This window comes from Misgurnus anguillicaudatus, chromosome 16 (assembly GCF_027580225.2).
Source record: "Misgurnus anguillicaudatus chromosome 16, ASM2758022v2, whole genome shotgun sequence".
In the NCBI taxonomy this organism is placed as follows: domain Eukaryota; kingdom Metazoa; phylum Chordata; class Actinopteri; order Cypriniformes; family Cobitidae; genus Misgurnus; species Misgurnus anguillicaudatus.
This window is the reverse complement of record NC_073352.2, coordinates 9,830,846-9,850,812: the sequence shown is the minus strand read 5'-3', so window position 1 is coordinate 9,850,812 and position 19,967 is coordinate 9,830,846. Positions and strand designations below refer to the sequence as shown.

At 37.4% G+C, this 19,967-nt stretch overlaps 1 protein-coding gene across 2 annotated transcripts in view; it reads right to left on the bottom strand.

The window, feature by feature from the left end:
• aff2 (AF4/FMR2 family, member 2) overlaps nt 1-19,967 on the bottom strand; it is a 295,072-nt gene that overhangs the window by 101,135 nt on the left and 173,970 nt on the right. For both annotated transcript variants that reach the window (XM_073854091.1, XM_055177532.2), the window contains exon 8: nt 7,893-7,944. In XM_073854091.1, the coding sequence (XP_073710192.1) occupies nt 7,893-7,944 (52 nt within the window). The remainder of the gene's footprint in view (nt 1-7,892; nt 7,945-19,967) is intronic.

The following is a 19,967-nucleotide window of genomic DNA, read 5'->3' as shown; positions in this document are numbered from 1 at the left end:
AGATAATGAAGTAACAGGGGAAAGACGGTACATCTCCCTCTTCTAATACAGTTAACAACGACTTACAATATTTGTTTTCGATTTCACTTACATCTTCCAAAAGTAGGCATTCCAAGCATTATGTAGACATGTATCTTTTGTTTCTATGACAAGTATTCGTTAAGTTACAGTTAATTTTTCTGACGTGTTTCTGAAAGGACTTCACTGAGGGAGAGAGAACAAAACGCGCATCATGTTTATTTACTTAAAGGGCGTTTTGCAGGTAAAATTTTTCAACGAATTTGTGCAATTTGCTTGTTGATAATAAACATTTAAACTGTTATCCATTGTATTTTATGTTGTTGGGTATCACAAAACCCGAAAAAGTATGAAAAAGTACAGCGGTTTGCAATGATTCTCCTTTCCCCCACAACGCACTGTATGACGTCACGCTGGGGAGAGAATTTACCAAAGCCGCCTTGAGAGCATTGAGAATGACTATAGAAAGACGAGTAAAGTACAGTTCTGATAGCGCAGATAATAGATAAATACATAGATGATAGATAGATAGATAGATAGATAGATAGATAGATAGATAGATAGATAGATAGATAGATAGATAGATAGATAGATAGATAGATAGATAGATAGATAGATAGATAGATAGATAGACAGATAGATAGATAGACAGACAGACAGATAGACAGACAGACAGATAGATAGACAGACAGATGGATAGGCTAGTATAGAGAGATAAGCAGACAGCCAGATAGCATAACGTTAGCATATCTTCGTGTAGAAAGTAAACAAACAATTAACATACTCGTGCATGCTGGCTTGAGGGGGTCCATGATCCTGCCTGAAATGGGTGTAACTTTATGCGATCTTCAGCACAAACGGTTTTGGCAGCATGTCTCTAATCCTGGAAGGTGAGTGAAGCACGTCACGTCTGTTCGCGGGGACCAGCGACCCAAACGCACTCACTTTCTTACAGCCAGTAGCGGAATGGCTATCGGGAGAGACGGGACTTTCCCGGTGGGCCGATCTGATAATAGTTATACATTTCGAGTTATATTAGCAACACCGTCTGGCGGCGTGATGTGCGGCCGGTTACCGCAGCCCGCTGGTCAAACTGTGCAGCCTCTGCCTGTTCGGCAGGTACAAACATGTACAGGATTTATAAAAATACGGTGATCAATGAGCGGTTCCTCCTCAAATGGCATAGCCTGTCGTGATGTAAAAAGCCGCCGAACGCCTGTTTATTACAGTATGTATGCGGTCGGATCCGAGTGTGCTGCAGCTGCTGACTGCTGCTGCATATAAAATGATCGTGTGATTCGTTTTAATCGCATAAACAATATAACAAAGCATCCTTTTATTTCACAAAACAATATATTTGAGATATTATTTGATAGACTAGTAAGTGTGGATTAAGGATGTTTAAAAATCTCTAGCCTGGTGGTCAGGACATGAATGGATCAAATCAGCAGATTTGCAAAGTTTTATTTATCTCCACATATATCATAAATAATAATTAGCATGGGAACTTTGCAGTATAACACATTTCCTACGATATATATATGATTTCCAAATTATATACGTAAGTATTAAACAGCAATAAATGTCTCATCTATCTCTATGGCTCTATGGCCGAGTCTTTCTCCACTTCTCCCCAACGTGACGTCATCGCAGAATTGCGTTAAAAAACCCGTTAATACCAAAAACGTAAAAAAAGTGGTCTTTAAGACCATTTTTGAGACATTTTAAAAATTATACACATATCTTGAGTGATTTATGTACCCATTAATCGACAGTGGTGGTTAACCTGCAACACGCACTTTAATTTTGCGAAAAATTCTGCTTTTATTGGGAGTGGACAGAAAAAAACTAGACACTTTAACGTTTTAAATGATGTATAAATCATATCTGCATGTCCAAAATCAGCAGAGTTTCTTTGCGGAGTGATTGAAAAATAAAGAGTTTGCGGCGCCCGCGCCGCCGTCGACCCCAGAGTGTTAAAGGACACACCCAAAACGAAAAACAAAGTGGCAATTTTAACATGCTATAATAAATTATTTATATGGACACCAAAGATTTATTTGACATCTTAAAAAAGTCTTGTGCCATGGCCCCTTTAACCTAATTATTTCTATTATTACTTATAAAAAATACTGTTCGTAGCGTAAGTACCCTGGAAAAATGTGTCCACTGTACTGTCAGAAGTAAATTTACGTACCTTTGAGGTGTCAATATGTATCTTTAGCCCTTTTCCCACAGAGATTACGGAAAATACACGGAAAATGCGTCCGTTGATCAGCGTTTAAATCCCTGTGTCAAAGAGCCGAACCATAACTTCTTGAGGGTCCTCACTACAGCACCCCCTTAAGGCTTTGTTTCTGAGTCTTGTTCACACAGAATGCTTTCCGTGTTTGTTATGGCAAAGTTACTAGGTCCTTTAACGGGAGCGATCCCAGAACATTTACGGGGTGTGTTTGTGTTTACACAGAAGCCTTTGTTCCAATTTTACAGAAAAAGAGACCAAAGTGCTGTGTGAATGGGTTTTTTGAGGCAACCTTCACAAAGGTGTACTTTTTGAAAAGGTAACGCCCCAGTGATGTACCTTTACTTCTGAGAGTGTAGCAAGTATAGGGTAAAAACATCATGCTTTTCTGATAATACATTTATGTCATCTAAACTTATATTAAAGCCAGCAGATGTCTAGTTTTACTGTCAAATCTTGCCATTCATTTAAATGTATTTCCCTTATTCATTTCCACCCTGACAGTTTGCTGTTTATTACGTCTGATCTGTAAGTCTGTATCAATAGTTTGTATCGAATGCATTTGACAGCGAGTGCTTTACTAGCGCATGTACTTACAGAGTTCAATCTCTCACAGTAAATGTGGATTTATTGAGATATCCACACCGATACAGATGAACACATTGCCGAGTTGCTGGTACCTGGGCCAGGTTTTGGGTTTAATGCTGCGGCCATTGATCTGTGTACAGTCCATTTATCATACAGGGAGAGAGCAAGTGATCTTCACAGTGTATTAGATGAAACAACTCAGATCATCTGTCAGAGGCTCTCTTATTGCTGTTTCCCTCTCAGTGGGGAATGTGGGCTCATTCCAGCCTGATCTCAGATGGATGTTGCTAGGCAACATGGTTGGGGGCCGTATGTGGTGGGTGGTGTGTGGAGGTAAACCCACATGCAGCCAGTGCATACACACTTATACACGGGCACATCTGCTGGTAAACTGCTGTGAGTGTCTGATGTCCTCCGTCATACAGATGAGATGTGTGCTTGTTTTAAGGGTTATGCATGGGGGAAACAGAGGTAGGAGTTTTGTTTGGTTTGGGGGCATCATTATTAGACTTTCCGAAAAGCCAGCGTGACGAAGTGGCTTATCGCAGTGGCATCAACAGAGGACCATAATCGTTTGAAATGTGATAAACGTGTGCTGTGTCAGACCACAAAAAAATTATGCCAAAACAAAATAAAAAAGCTAAAGCAAAATATGAATGAACTAAAGGAATGAAAAAGCACCAACCATTCAGCTATACTTTTAAAGAAAGTCACAGTTAACAAAGGAAGCCACTTTCAAAGGCCAACGAATTTACGCTTTTCGCCTTTTCAATAGAGATCAGGTTAGTATGTGTAAATTGTAATAATTTGTTAAATCCACTGACCCTTTCAAATGTCATTTGAATTGACACATTTCCAGGGCTTTTCACACTCGAAATAGATAAACATGAGCTATTCTAAACCCCAGGTTAAAGAAATCCTGAGTTTTCAGTATCAAGTTTAATGGTTTATACTTAACCAGGGGTTTAAAGATAAAAACCATTCACTGTAAAAAAAAAAAGATATTATATCAACATATCATTTTATGTTAGTTTAGCTTAACGAATTAAGTTAAACAAATGTAACTTGTTTTTCTAAGTTATGTCAACTTATCACAAGTCAAAACTTCAAAAAGTAGGTTGAATTGACTTGCATATTTAAGTTGTTTAAACCTCATGCTCCCTTTTCTCTTTCTGATTCTGATACCTGGGCTTCGGGTATCGTCTGACGAGTACTGATCCGATACCTGGGTGTGTATGTGGGTGGGTGGGTGGGTAAGTGTGAAGAAACTGAGCTAAGTGTTGGAATTGACTTCACACAGTTATTGTTTAAATGATAAAGAAAAACATATCTGGCCTACAGCCTAAGCACAGGCACTACATTTCTGAACAATGGTAACCACAAAACAAAAAATAGCAAACTCTTGTAAATCTCCAACATAAATGAGTGTTTAGCACTCAGTAGCGGCTCGTGACTGCTCATCCAAGAGGCGCTAATTCAAAATAAGTGTTCGGATTGTCACGTGTGTGGTTCCCTTTTCCAAAACATGTGTCTTGCGTGTCGAGAGATCCTGTGTGCATCACGTGCTTTGTCAAAATAAGTACCTGCAACACATGCGTCAAAACCGTTTATGATTAAAGAGACGCTCATGTTCCCAAAATACACGCTAGACACTTCCTTAACAGTAAACTCTGATTACTCATGAGATTATGCGAGTATCTGGCAAACGCCAGCGTCTCTTTTAGCATAAACCCTTTAGACGCGTCTGCAGCAGGCACTTATTTTGGCATGACACGTGATGCACACACGATCTCTCAAAGCGGAGAACACATATTTTGAAATTACGAACCACACACATGACCACCTGCATACTTGTTGTGACGAACTTCGCATCGTGCGCCCTCAAAAAAAGAAGTCACCAGCCGCCACTGTTAGCACTATTGATTTTTTTGTTACTAAAAACCACATAAATTATAATTTTACTTCAAAAAATGCTCTCGTAATGCAGGCTCATGCAAAGCATGCTGGGGACTGGAAATCTACGTCAACCAGTCGTGTTGATTTAACGTTAAACTGAAGCAAATTTACACTGCCAGACTCTTACTTAGCTTAACTGGCAGATTGAATGCCACAAACCTCACAACCAAAAGTTTCTAATTATTTGCAGAGTTTGTTACAATTAGGCTGTGGTATTGAAATGACTCCGTTTGGAAGTAATACATGCAATTTTTGAGTTAGCAAAGTTCTTAGACTCTGTTTGAAGAACTCAAAGCAGTTAAATCATTGAACGCACATAAAACTTATAAGCTGAATAAACTTTTTCACTGGTTTCAGTATAGTTCACTCATATAAAATGAGTACATTGTACTGTTCGGGTTTACAGTGCATGCTACTATCCCTGTATGAAGATTCCCAGAGTTGAATTAACACTGCTCAGTGTTTATATAGGTCCACTCTACATAGTGTTAAAAAGCAACACCGATGCAGTGGTAAAAGCTACATCTGTGACTTTATCCTCGCTATCACCATCTCTGTAAAAATTGCCTTTTACTACCTGTTATTTATTAACGTAGGTTTAGATGTTGGCTTTGTTTCATTTAAAGTCACAATTATGGTGATCAGTGTTTGATTTAGTTTGACTCTATACTTTTGATATTTAGCTTGTTTGTTTTTTTCTTGCTGCTACAACTTTGTGTGTTTAAAACATGCTTGTTGTGACATAGAAAGAGATAATTTTTGGTGGTGCAATTCTATGGTGGTGGTTAGGATATAATCGATTTATTATTTTAGTGTTTGCTTACTCACCAGGGGTCTCATTTATAAAGCGTGTGTACGCCAGCTACTACGCAAAGTTTGTGATCTATAAAAAAAACTAACTTGATAGGAGAATGGGCTTGCAGGGTGGGATCTAAAGATAATTCATGTACGCACACTTGCAGGTGATCTGTGATTAATAAAGAGAACATTGCTTTGTTTTATAAGTCTTAATATTTTTTGGCGTTTGCCTTTTTAAGCTTTTGTGCGTACGTAGACTTTTAGTAAGGATCCTACGCACAGTTTTATAAATGAGGCCCCAGAAGTATTTTATTTATGTTCTGTCAATAATGCAATACTAAAGTATAAGATCTGGCACTCTCATTTCCGTTTGTCATTCTGAAAAAAAAATGAAACACTGTACAAAAAAAAATAACTACTGCTAATTTAAACACACAAACAAAAGTAACACCGTTACTTTTTAAAACCCTGCAGAGTGGACCTATATAAACACTGAGCAGTGTTACTTTTTGTCAATGGCGGGGAAAGAGTTAAGAAGTGGTGTTACCCCTGAAATTAAGCTAGGGTTATGAAACCCTCCTCTGAAGCACGGTTAACCCTGCTGTGGCAAACGTGTACAGTGTGAAATAAAATATTCCTTTAAATGTGTAGTTGGTGTTGTTGTAAAACCTCAGATAAAAGCCAGGGCAAAATGTTACTTCCGATGGGTCCATCTTTTCAATACTAAAGTGCTGCCAACTAATTAATGCAGTACATTTCAGAGGTGAAATTTTGGGTCAGGAACACAAGAGGCAACCCTAGTACAAAACAAGATGATGTTCATGATTGGGTCATAACAAGGCGAGGACCAGAGAGAAATGGAGATGTGGCTGTTTGCTGGCCACTGTGAGATAGAGACACTATTACATATGCAGCTCTGTGTCAATCCTCCCCCACATATCTCACAATGCTCCAATAACAAAACAAAACAAAGAAGTGCAAGTCTATGTGTGCGTGTGTGTGTGTGTGTGTGCCTCTAAGCATACTGTTAGCCTATAAAGTATATGCAGTATGACACTATACTCATTTTTGTGTTTTGTTACTACTGTAGAAAACAGAACATGTTGCTTTTTAAATTATTTATATGGCGTCAGACTCTGGTGGTCAAGATCCTTTCACATGCAGGGTAAATGATCTGAACTGAGGCAGATCAGAGAAATAAATCTTGAAAATTATTCGGATTATACGTTTGTGTTACAATATTTGTAATGGTTGCATGGATGTTTATGTGCATTATGTAGACAGGTGTTTGTGTGTTCTTTACTACACTCTCAGAAAAAAGTTACAATAGAGACAGAGCGCAGCGCGTCACAACCTGAAAACCACGCCCACCGGGGGGGAAAGCAATCCAACAGTCTCCATTGACTTTCTATCGCAAAAGGCCGCCTCCTTGTCATTTCTGGCTTATAACAAAAAACTGAATAATGCCTAAAAGCTGCTGTGGGACAATATGTACAGCTAACAATCTAAAAAAAGTAAGTTTTTATAAGCTGTCGACCCCAAACAACGAGCGTTTAAAGACACAAAAATGGATACAGGCAACTTTTCATAGTACTTCTATTAGTAGAACTGCGTCCACTAGGGGGAAACGTAGTCGGCGATCCACTTTATTCTCCTTAAAGGCTGGGTTTTACGGCTCGACAGCTTATAAAAACTTATTTCTGGGTTCTTTGGCTTGTTAGCTGTACATATTTTCACACAGCAGCTTTTAGGCATTATTCAGTTTTTTGTTATAAGCCAGAAATGACAAGGAGGCGGCTTCTCGCAATACAAAGTCAATGGAGACGGTTGGATTGATTTCCCCCCCGGTGGGCGTGGTTTTCAAATTTGCATAACGGCGCTCTGTCTCTATAAGGTACAAAAGTTGTCACTGGGGCGGTACCTTTTCAAAAGGTAATAAGCAGGCTAAAACACGCACATCAATTTAAATTGGGTGCGCGACAAAAGGGTAATAGTATAGCAATGCAAAGTCGGCAACACCAAAGCTCCAAAAGTATCAAAAATATTTATTGTTTAAACAATAAATATTTTAATACTTTTGGAGCTTTGGTGTTGCCGACTTTGCATTGCTAGGTAAAAATTTTATTAGATTGTAATATTTTGCATTTGAATGGGGAGAACAGTTTATAAAGCAAAAACAAGATCTTGGTCAAATAAAATGTAAAATAGGTTTCAATGTTGCAAAAAGTGTTTATAATATTTTTATAATAATCTTATAACATATTTATAACCTTCAGTAACGTTCAGTTACCTGTTCTGTGTCGTCTTCATCGCTGCTGATTTTCAGATCATCCTCAAGCATTCTGCAAAAAACAAACACAACAAAGTTATGAACACTACAAAGAGACAAACAGTAATATTTCCTTTTAACTCATTCCCACCAGACTTTTTTTTTTGAAAAATTGCTCGCCAGCATTTTTTCTGATTATCACAAAAGTTTCACAAAATGCTTTTCAGGAATTTTTTCAAAACAGGAAAAAAACTTTTCATCTATCTTTCTTCTCTGCTTATAAATTCTTAAATATGGGTATTTTTCTTAAAAAAATAAATAAAATTGCATTTTTGTGTAGGAATTTTGTTAGAGATCAGATTCAGAACAATTATCAAAACATACACAGAGTTTTAAATTTTTTGAAAAAAAAATTGATTCAATTTTTTTATAAATTGGGTAAGAGCGCCATTTTGTGGATGATCGCGGTATTACAGATTAACATAAAAACGAATCAGGGACACGTTTTTTTTTCATGCAAATGTTTTCTCATAATTGGCGGGGAAAGACAATGGAAGTTTTACAATGTATAAATATGTTGCTTTAAATGTTCATTTAATAATCATCTGATTAAAAACAAAGACGTACATACAACACAAAAAAGGTGTCAACACTTGTCTTTGTAAAAGAAAGCAAAAAACGTGATGTCATGTGACAAATAGTTACAGAGAGCAATGACATCATCCAGGCGGCCTGTTGACCCTTATGTCTGTACGGACACTTTCTCTAGACCTGATTGGCTCCAGAACACACCAAGACCACGAAATAAAGACAAACAGACGTATTTTCCTTTAAAACTAAAACAATAAAACCTCTTTATAAGACCAAAATGTGTTTATGGTTTAGTTTTCTATGACCTAAGCTGTCGTGCAGGACTGTAGATGGAGGAGAACTTTGAACAAAACTACCAGTCATTACCGTGGTAATATCTAACAGATGTCGAGAGAAACCTACATAGGAAAGCAGGTGGTGAAAGAGCAGTGCCATTAAACGTGCCTTTTTAGCTAACAGATGACTTGCAGGTAGAGTTCATGTATATACTGTAAATATGTCTGTCCCAACCTTAATATTCATTTCTCAGATCAGAATATAGCTGAAAATAAGCTGTAAATAAGAATAACAAAAGAAATGGAAATAAAGAGAAAGATTTTCCATTAATCAAATTGATTTATTGATTCTGGAAAGATGTGCCGTTGCAAGACGTTCTCACTCCCAACTCATCACATACTGATGTTTGGTCAGGGCTCCACTCTTTTACGGAGATAGATGGGACGAACTAAGCTCATACCAAAGGTGTGGTGAGATCGTTACAAGGGCGTGGTGAGCTTGAACCTGCTTACGTCACTTCATAACGCTTACATCACGCAGTACCACAACATGCAATAGGAAAATTCAACTGCAGTAGCCACCGTTCAACCTGAAGAGGGCAGCACTCAGACGTTTTTACACCAGTTTGTAGTATTAAAACACTTTATACCCAAATGTCAAAAAAGTTACTCAAATCAATGAACAGCACTAATAAAGCCCCATTCTTACAGATCATTAACAAAAAAAAGTTGGTTTAGGGTTTAGTTACTCTTTAACCCTCATTTTATTTTAATCTAAATAAATACATACACTTAACCTAAACCCTGAAAAATTACTCCATTACTCAAGTGTTTTAGTTTAATGTGCGAATTGCATAATTTCTCTCATTCAACGGGAACATTTTGAGTTGAATCCATTTATTTTAGCTTATTTAAATCTCCTGATTTTAAAATTTTGCCCATCATGCATTGCGGGTCACAAATTAACTGCTACTGTTAAGTGTTGTTTTGCTGTGTGTTGTCTTTATTTCTACTACTGCAGTCGTTTTTGTTATCATTGTAATTTGTTTTTGTGGTGAGGTCACCATTATTGAGAGATTTGTGTTAAGTGTTGAGGTCTCTGTATAAAGTCGAAGCCTTTGCTTTACTTGTTACTTTGCTTTGCAAAGAGGCAAAGATTAAGGAAACTTTATTTGTACCCGAGGGTAGATTTGGTTGCAGGTAAAAGAGTGGATTGGAAGTTTTCTTAACATTACAAGTTTTATAAAACTATTTCAAAATAATGCGTGTGAAATAAAATGTATCATATGCAGAACAAGAAATGTTTTGTTAATCTAACAAGAATATATTGCTGGAACGAGATGTTTAACTTCAATGAACAAACTATTTAAATTGCCTGCTCAAAAATCTTAACTCTTTCCCCGCCATTGATGAGTTATCTTGTCAATTAAGAGAAAACATTTGCATAAAAAAGTGTGCCTTATGGGTTTTTATGGTAATCTGTAATACCATGATTATCTAGTAGATGGTGCTTTTCCCCAATTTATAAAAAACTGAAGCAAAAAATATTTATTAATTTTACACTCCTTGTATGTTTTTAATAATCGTTCTGAATCTGATCTCTAACAAAATTCCTTCACAAAAATGCAATTATGTAAGCTTTTTGCTAAAAAAATACCCATATTTAAGAGTTTATAAGCAAAGAAAAAAATATAGCTAGAATAAAACGTTTCCCGTTTTGTTTGTTTGTTTGTTTATTTTTTGTTTGAAAGCAGAGGGTCTGTTCTTTCATTTGATATATTTGTATGTTTATATGTTTTTAGATGAAAATTTTCCTGGAAGGCATTTTTGTGAATCTTTGGTGAAAATCACAAAAAAGCTGGCGGGCAACTTTTCAAAATATGGCTGGCGAGGAATGAGTTAAGTAGATTTAACTTGTTACTTGTTTGTTTAGCAAAGCAAAATTGAAATTTTAAGGGCAGCGAGTTACAGTACCCAAGTTTTTTTTAACTTGAATCAATGTTTACAGTGCATCTGCGTAACTTTTTAACGCACAGGACACCCCTCTAGTTACACTTTTTCAATGTGCACGGTACTTGATTGAATTTGTTTGTGTTATGCATTTGATCAGCACGCAGTTCATCCTTTGCATTTGTTAAAGTAGAAATAATTTATACATATTTATAGTTTAAAAGATTTTGTAGCACCATACACCAGCCCTAAACCTACCAGAAACCTAACAGAAAAAAAAAATAATAATAGACAAATAAATTACAGTCAAACGCATTAAATGCAAAAACTGACCAAAAACAGATCAATTATTTAAAAAAAAAGTAGTAATATTTGCCTTCATAACAGGTTTGCTACATGTTGCAATCCAACTGTATGATACATTTAACTGTGTGTAGAGGTATAACACATTTCTGTCAAGAAAGAAAGCCAGAGAATTTTCCACAATTATGTTTAAATCTGGTGTATCTGACCTGGGAGAAATCCCGGAATACTGAAGTAATTCCATATTCATACAAGGCAATACCAGACTTACACGGGTATCATGAGAAACATTTCCATGTTTAATAGCTGCCATCACACATTGTGTCTAAAGTAATTTTTATTTCTCATGTAAATCAGTCCAGATGTAGAAGGTTCTGTTGATTAAACGTAAAAAACATCTGACAATATCACTTTTTCCTATTGCTTCAACATGACTTTTCCATCGGTAAGTCCAGGTTTCATACAGTACACCATGTGTATGCGTATGTGTGCAGTAGTCTTGGATGCAGGTTTTGAATGACAGCCCAGTCATAAATTATTTATGCTTTGTGGAGCTTACAAGAGTTCAGACACAAATGTGCAAATTCAACTACATAGTTTTTTTTTACTAAAACTCAGTTTTGTAACCATCATTAGGAAATTGAATAACTGAGTACTTTTAAAACTGAGATATCACAATATTTATTTTTATGATTTACTGTTTTCTATATAAACATTATGTAAAAATATAACCTTGATATCTTTAATGGTAACTGAGTAAGGCCACGTCAAAGATTGAAATGAATTCAATAATTGAAATCATTCATTTGTAACAGTTATTTAGTTACTTGCTATCAGCAGCACTGTATAACAGGTGGAAAGTGATTTATTGGTGGAAAATGACTTTGGGCAACAAATAAAACGGTCAATGCCTCGTCTCAGGAAGACTTCATAGCAGCAAGAGGAAAAGCTGGTAAAACTTTCCATCGTACATCACATAAAGGAGCCGACGCTTGTTCCACTACACAATAACAGTCCCCGGGTGTTGCCAGAAGGTTGTTGAAGACATCTGAGGGCTTTAAACAACCTTTGTGTGATCACGTTATGGATTCTTTTGGCATCCCCTGCATTGATTTTTCTGTCTCAGTATATAAGATAAGGTGAATGCAGGCACCACCGGCAAATACAATGTCTTTAGTACGACCTGTGTACACCAAAGGAACTGAGATGCTTCAAAAAACACTTACTAAAGGTACAATAATGTCTCCTTACTTGCAAAGGACCTACCGTTTCAGCTACAGGACTGCACTGAAAACAAAAAATAATGTAAAACTAAGAAGTGATTTATATGAATAGCAGGTTAATAAGTTTAACCTTAGCCAAGAATCACAACTGTACAGCAACACACTTAAAACTACTAACTGTTAGCACATAAAAAGACAATCACAGGCCGGTGTGCTTTACCTCAGTGTCACCTCTCATTACAAAGAAGTTTCATTGGGTGGGAAGAATCAGACTCCTATCAGTTTAGCCAAGTACAGTATGCTTTATATTGCTTTATGTTGCTTTATGCTGGTGATGGTTTTCTCCTCATGTTGGAAATATCATGCTTGCATATACAATGTTAGAAAAAATGATCAAAAAGCATCCCTAGCAATCAATGGGGCGGTACCCTATCAAAAATTAAACTTTTGTACCTAAATATTCATATTAGTACATCAGAGGTAATGGTATCGTTTGCAAAATAAAAGTTTTTGTTTATAATACTATGTATATTTATATACATGTAGAATTTTAAGAAAAAAATCATTTATATATTAATTATTTATATTTGTATATAATATAAATGGTTTAAATATAAAAAAAATGTATATACAAAATTTTCAATATTTTTTACAATATTGTATGCATGTGTATATACACATAATTATTATACACACTACACATATTCTCACCTAAAGGATTATTAGGAACACCATACCAATACTGTGTTTGACCCCCCCCCCCCCATCGCCTTCAGAACTGCCTTAATTCTTCGTGGCATTGATTCAACAAGTTGCTGAAAGCATTCTTTAGAAATGTTAGCCCATATTGATAGGATAGCATCTTGCAGTTGATGGAGATTTGTGGGATGCACATCCAGGGGACGAAGCTCCAGTTCCACCACATCCCAAAGATGCTCTATTGGGTTGAGATCTGGTGACTGTGGGGGCCATTTTAGTACAGTGAACTCATTGTCATGTTCAAGAAACCAATTTGAAATGATTCGCGCTTTGTGACATGGTGCATTATCCTGCTGGAAGTAGCCATCAGAGGATGTGTACATGGTGGTCTTAAAAGGGATGGACATGGTCAGAAACAATGCTCAGGTAGGCCGTGGCATTTAAACAATGCCCAATTGGCACTAAGGGGCCTAAAGTGTGCCAAGAAAACATCCCCCACACCATTACACCACCACCACCAGCCTGCACAGTGGTAACAAGGCATGATGGATCCATGTTCTTTTTCTGTCTACGCCAAATTCTGACTCTACCATCTGAACGTCTCAACAGAAATCAAGACTCATCAGACCAGGCAACATATTTCCAGTCTTTAACTGTCCAATTTTGGTGACCTTGTGCAAATTGCATCCTCTTTTACCTATTTGTAGTGGAGATGAGTGGTACCCGGTGGGGTCTTCTGCTGTTGAAGCCCATCCACCTTAAGGTTGTGTGTGTTGTGGCTTCACAAATGCTTTGCTGCATACCTCGGTTGTAGCGAGTGGTTATTTCAGTCAAAGTTGCTCTTCTATCAGCTTGAATCAGTCTGCTCATTCTCCTCTGACCTCTAGCATCAACAAGGCATTTTCGCCCACAGGACTGCCGCATACTGAATGTTTTTCCCTTTTCACATCATTCTTTGTAAACCCTAGAAATGGTTGTGCGGGAAAATCCCAGTAACTGAGCAGATTGTGAAGTACTCAGACCGGCCCGTCTGGCACCAACAACCATGCCATGCTCAAAATTGCTTAAATCACCTTTCTTTCCCATTCTGACATTCAGTTTGGAGTTCAGGAGATTGTCTTGACCAGGACCACACCCCTAAAAATATTGAAGCAACTGCCATGTGATTGGTTGATTAGATAAAAGCATTTTTGTGAAGGAATTTTGTTAGAGATCAGATTCAGAACGATTATTAAAACATACACGCAGTGTAAAATTAATTTTAAAAAATTGCTTCATTTTTTTTTTAATTTGGTAAGTGGATAATTGTGGTATTACAGATTAACATAAAAACTCATCAGGAACACGTTTTTTTTTTAGGCAAATGTTTTCTCTTAATTTACGCGATAACTTGTCAATGGCGGGGAACAAGTTAAAAGGTACTGCCCCAGTGACAGCTTGGGACGGTTAATCGGGGTGTGACAAACCTGGTGATCCCATTATCACAAGGTGGGAGGGGCTTATAAATGAACATGCATTTTACTTTCACTTTTAAATTGAAGAGGCAATTGTTTAAATGCAGTGCTTGCTTAATCTGCGTTAAATATGTGCAGCAGTGAGCCTTTACTTTCACTTTTTAAATAACAACAATGCAAGGGCAACAATTTTAATTTTTAATTAAGTGGCTGAGCCACAAAAACTAAATGATTTAAGCACGAGAAAAAAATCAAAACCATGGTGGAAGACAGTGCCGTGGTGGGCAGTGATCTAATCGGTGAGAGGCTAAAGCACCGTGTATCAACGGTTATCCCGACTACAGCAATGCCTAGTGTATACACATTATTGCTTATGAATAATACGACAATGTGTATAAACTTTAATACTGCTTTACAATATTAAAAGTAGGCAACAAACAAAAAACAATAAAAATATGTATATTTTCAGAGAAAACATAATTGCCCAGGCAAACACCACTAACACCCTGCTGAGATGGTGCGGGTAGTTTTCAAAGCCCTGCCATGTGATTGCAAGGTATTGCTCAAAGTCAAAACAGCCCAACCTCAATATACGACTGTAAACTTTAGTCAAAATGCATATAGAGCCAATTATTTACAAAAGCAACAACACATCACTAGCACCACAGATAAATATCATCATAAGAACCGGAGAGCAGTGACTTTTAAAATAATAAACATTTCTGTTGTTGAGAAATCAATATGAAATTATAAAGAATTGACAAATGATAAATAGCTAACCAAAATACAACAACTTTATACAACCTTTATTAAAAGGGTGAAAAAATACAGGAAACTAACAAGTTAAACTTAAGCTATAAAATTACAAATCAAGCTCTCTGTCATGGTGCTCAAGTTTGTGGATACACAGATATTTGGGAAAGCGGACAGATGTTTTGGAGGGCAAAGAAGGCATCCAAAGTAAACAGAGTATAAGAGTACAGGAGCAGACCTGTGCCACATCACTGCCAGGCTCTGGTTTGGGTCTCATGGGTTGGCTCCGGGCAACATGCCAGCTAATCTCCCAAAATTGTGAAAGTGGAACACTCGCTGGTCATTACTAACGTTCTTCGTGTTACGCTTAGGGAACCTGCAAATTGCATGGCACCTGCTACTTGTTTCCATAGCTGCCTGCCAGCTACCTGATAGGCAAAGCTCAACTAATGATAAATTCCAGGGAGATTCAAGGGAATTGACAGAAACGCCAATTATGATCACAAAAGCCTTGTAGCCATTTTCAGTCAATTCACTCCAAGTTTATATGTACTGTATAGCACATCTAACAACAGTTAGTCTAGACCAGCAGTTCCCAAACCTGTTTCTAGAGGACACTACACATTGCTTCCCTTATCTGTCAATCAACGAAACATTTGGTTTGAAAAACTATTGCATGATTTTTTGCTGTCAGAACCAAAATAGTTCAGACCTTCTTGCTGTGAGGCAACAGTGCTACCCACTGTGCCACCCACCCATCTTTGGTTTTAAACACATTGTAAAAGATGTTTCACTGAATTTATTTCACTTTAGCACAAAAATCAGAACAAAATTGAACAAAAGTTGTAAAAAAGTCTGGTCCACGCTGCAGTTTATTCTGGCCAAGAACAGCCCACATACACAGGAAGGAGCCGTGTGATTTGTATTTTTTGTCTGAGAGCTTTAGTGTCTGGTAAATGTGCATAACTGATATAACAGATAGTTGAAAATACAGATGGGTTCAAGGATATCTCATTTATTTAGTACTTTCAAATGACTGTATATTTATGCCATGAATCTCACAAACTTGCAAATCCATCTACTACAGTATATTTGAGCAAAGTGCTCAACTCAGCAGCATAACTTTGTAGTCTCACGCAACACATTCTGACTTCCCAAGGCATCAAAATCTGAAGCATGTTCAAACGCCTTCAGCGTCAGTATGAAGACGCGAAGGGTGCCCCTATGCGTCACTATATCGACAAAATGGGAACTCTGTTGCTTTCATGCTAATAACTCAGCGTCGGATATAGACGAAAGGGAATCCCGGAAGGTGATGCCGTCACGTTATGCGACGATCGGCAGGATCATGCCGCTTCTGGACGGTAACTACTCAATTTTTTTCCAATTTTTAAACCATTGTCGCTTGGGGTTGGGGTTAGAGTTGGGGTTTGGATGTCAGTTTGTTTATACTTTTTGTCTTCTGATTTTTAAGCCACTGTTGCTTGGGGTTAGAGTTCCGGTTTGGGTCTGTATTGGTTTATACTTTTTGTCTTCTGATTTTTAAACCATTGTCACTTGGGGTTAAGGTTAGAGTTGGGTTTGGGTTAGGATGTAATTTTATGTAACAAAAAGTAGTGTTGGCCGATATGCCCTATTTTGAGATCGTCCTATCGTCAGCCTGTGAGATCGGCGATACACGATAGTATCGGGGGGCATGGCAGTAGTTTACATATTTTTTTATTTGTTAATTTTTTACTCATTTTAACAAGTCACTTGATGGGTGGACAAAAAAGAACAAGAGCAACACCGCCATGACCGCAACCTTCTTAAAACTGATGCCATTAATGCGAGTAATGATTACTTAATAACTGTAAAAACATGCATCTTCGGGCACGCACGCGCACACACACACACACACACACATACACACACACACACACACACACACAGACACACACACACACGTGCGCGCACATACAAACAATTCAATGCATTTGTTTAGTGCTGTTGCAGAAAACTACACGTGTCAAGCAGTGGTGCTCTCGTGAGGTGCCTTTTTAAACGCATCGGTCCAGCGAAACACGATCATATTTTAAACAGAATCATATTTTAAACACGAGGGACCTGTTGCTACAACTCATTGAAATGCATATCATAAACAGGATTAATACCTAGTGATCTGACTTCGGACAGCACAAGCTCTATCTGCACGTACGCGAGAGTGAGAGAGGCGCCAATATGCAGCGGGTCATATTTTAAACAAAAAGTAAAGTTTGGCTCAGCTCGCATGAAACGCATTAAACTGAACAAATACACAAGGATTACAGTTTAGTTTATGTTTAGACTTCGGACAGATGCGAGAGCGCGTGTACGTGAGACAGCGAGAAGCGCAGCTGCTCATGACGCGGCGCGCTGGATTTAGTGCTAGAAGGAGTCCAAGACGGGCACATTAAGTACAGGTACGTGCAAAAAGGAATTCTCTCTTTACAAGCTCTGCGCGTAAAGTGAAGCCCAAAAACCCTCATGCGAGGAAAAGCATGCATTGTGGATGTAAATGTTAAACTATGATGATGATGATAATAATAATAATAATAATAATAACCATTCGCCAACTGTCGTCATGACTATCGCGTTTGAACATGCTTCAGATTTTGACGCCTTGGGGAGTGAGAATGGGTTGTCTCACTTTACAGTATGTGCACTTAATTAATGTAGGGTTAAATGTAACGCAGCTACTTTAAATATTTACACAGGTGTTACAACAAACCCTCTGTTTGTTACAATGAACCCCACCCATGGGGTAAGTTGTAACGTTTGCACTCCTGTCGCTTTCGGTGTAATTGTACAATAACGGTATGTACCACAAACAAACTATAAATGTTCATTTGTAGCAGATTGATTGTGTAAAAAAAAACTTTGTGGCCTTCTCTCCCCTTCTTATATTGACATTTATGTAAGTGACTTACAGTGTAATATATGGGCACTATATAAGTGGTGTTCTCTGGGTTTGAACTCATGACTTTTGCGATGCTAACACAATGCTCTTTCGCTGAACCCTACAGGAGCACTTAGCCAACAAAATTCAAGTAACTAAATGTATTTAATAGGGATCAAGGGTTTGGTTCAGGGTTGATACCTAGTAATACCTGAATGAAGATGCTTATTGATCAAAACATTGTTATTTTATCTTTTAATAGATTAACAGTGAATAGATTTTCCTTGTTTATATACATTTATGAATATTTTCTTGATTCTGCGTCCTGTTGATGACAATTTGGATGTGCATACTTTTTCTTTTTCTTGCTGTAATTACATAATAGGACACTAAGTACACACAGTAGTATATGCAGAACAGGACAATTAAATAAATAGCTACCAACTTTGCTCACTGACACCTCTAATTAAAAAAGAATTGTGTATAGCCGGCCAATCAGATCAGGCCAAACTGTTTTAGGGAAAAGTATGGCTAAACCTTTGACTGGTGCAGTCAGTAGCTACGTTTACATGCAACCAAATAATCAGTTTGTAATCGTATTGATGGCTTAATCAGATTGAAAGGCCTTCATGTAATCACCTTAATCAATACAATTTTTTCTCGTATTAAAAGAGGTGACTTAGTCCGATCTGTGATCCGATCATTAGTAGAAAAGTATGCATGTAAGTGCATGAATCGTAGTATTTTCTCAATAGGATGCAAAAATACCTTGTGCAAATGTGCAAAAGAAGTGTGCTGAAGTTCACTTCTTATATTTACCTCCAATTTACGCATCACATGATTCTTGTCACAGAAACATGCAATAGCAAGGCAATGGCAACACGCATTATCAAGGTAATGGAGTCACAGGCTGTACATTCCGCAGTGTTCATGTCTTTTATTACAATACATAAAGCAATAAAGTAGCGTTGTGCCATTTGAAAATTTGCTTATATCTGAAAACTTCTTAAGAACAACTTTCTCCAACTCAACTTTGGCTCTATGAGAGATGCTGTGCGCTGCGTTGCCAAGTCCTCTGCTTTTTTCATGTTCAGATTTGGGGTACTTTGTTTCAGCGAGTTTATTTTTTTTGCGGGTTGAAGATGAAAGGATTTATAGTTATTGGTATTTGGGCTGTGTATAGTCATTGGGATGCCTTTGGGCTAGTTTATAACTCTTTCCCATTAATTATGTCAGCTTTTTATTAAAAAAAAAAAAATTAAAAGAAAAATACACATATTTAGGAGTTTATAAGCAGAGAAAAGAATATAGATAGGATAAAATGCTTTTGTTTGTTTGTTATGTTGTTTGCTTATTGTTTGTTTGAAAGCAGAGGGTCTGTTCTTTCATTTCATATATTTGTATGTTCATATTTTTGGAAGAACATTTTCCTGAAAGGCATTTTGTGAAAGTTTTGTGAAAATCACAAAAAATGCTGGCGGGCAACCTTAAAAAAATGGCTGGCGCGAAATGAGTTAAATTCCATTGGGATTGTTTATATATGCGAATCTGGCAACCCTGGCTCTACGCTTGTGCAGACGTTTGGTTTGGATTATATAGAACGTACATGTAAAACAAACATTTTAATCAGATTGCACTGTTTAGGGTACATGTAAACGGTACTGTCGTAAGCCGCAATCAGATTAAATTCAATCAAAATGACAACATCTTGTGCATGTAAACATGACCAATGAGGCAACAGATTTATTTGTTGAGCCAGTGACATCATTCATCAAGGTGTTTCTTATCAGTTCCCGCATGTCATTCTATTGAGTCATACACTTCGATAACAACCCCTGTCTCCCCCTCTTCTCCACACATCCTCCCTCCCTATAACAACTATTCTTGGACGCGTCTCTGGTAATTTTTTTTGCAGCGGCCACCTTAGGTGC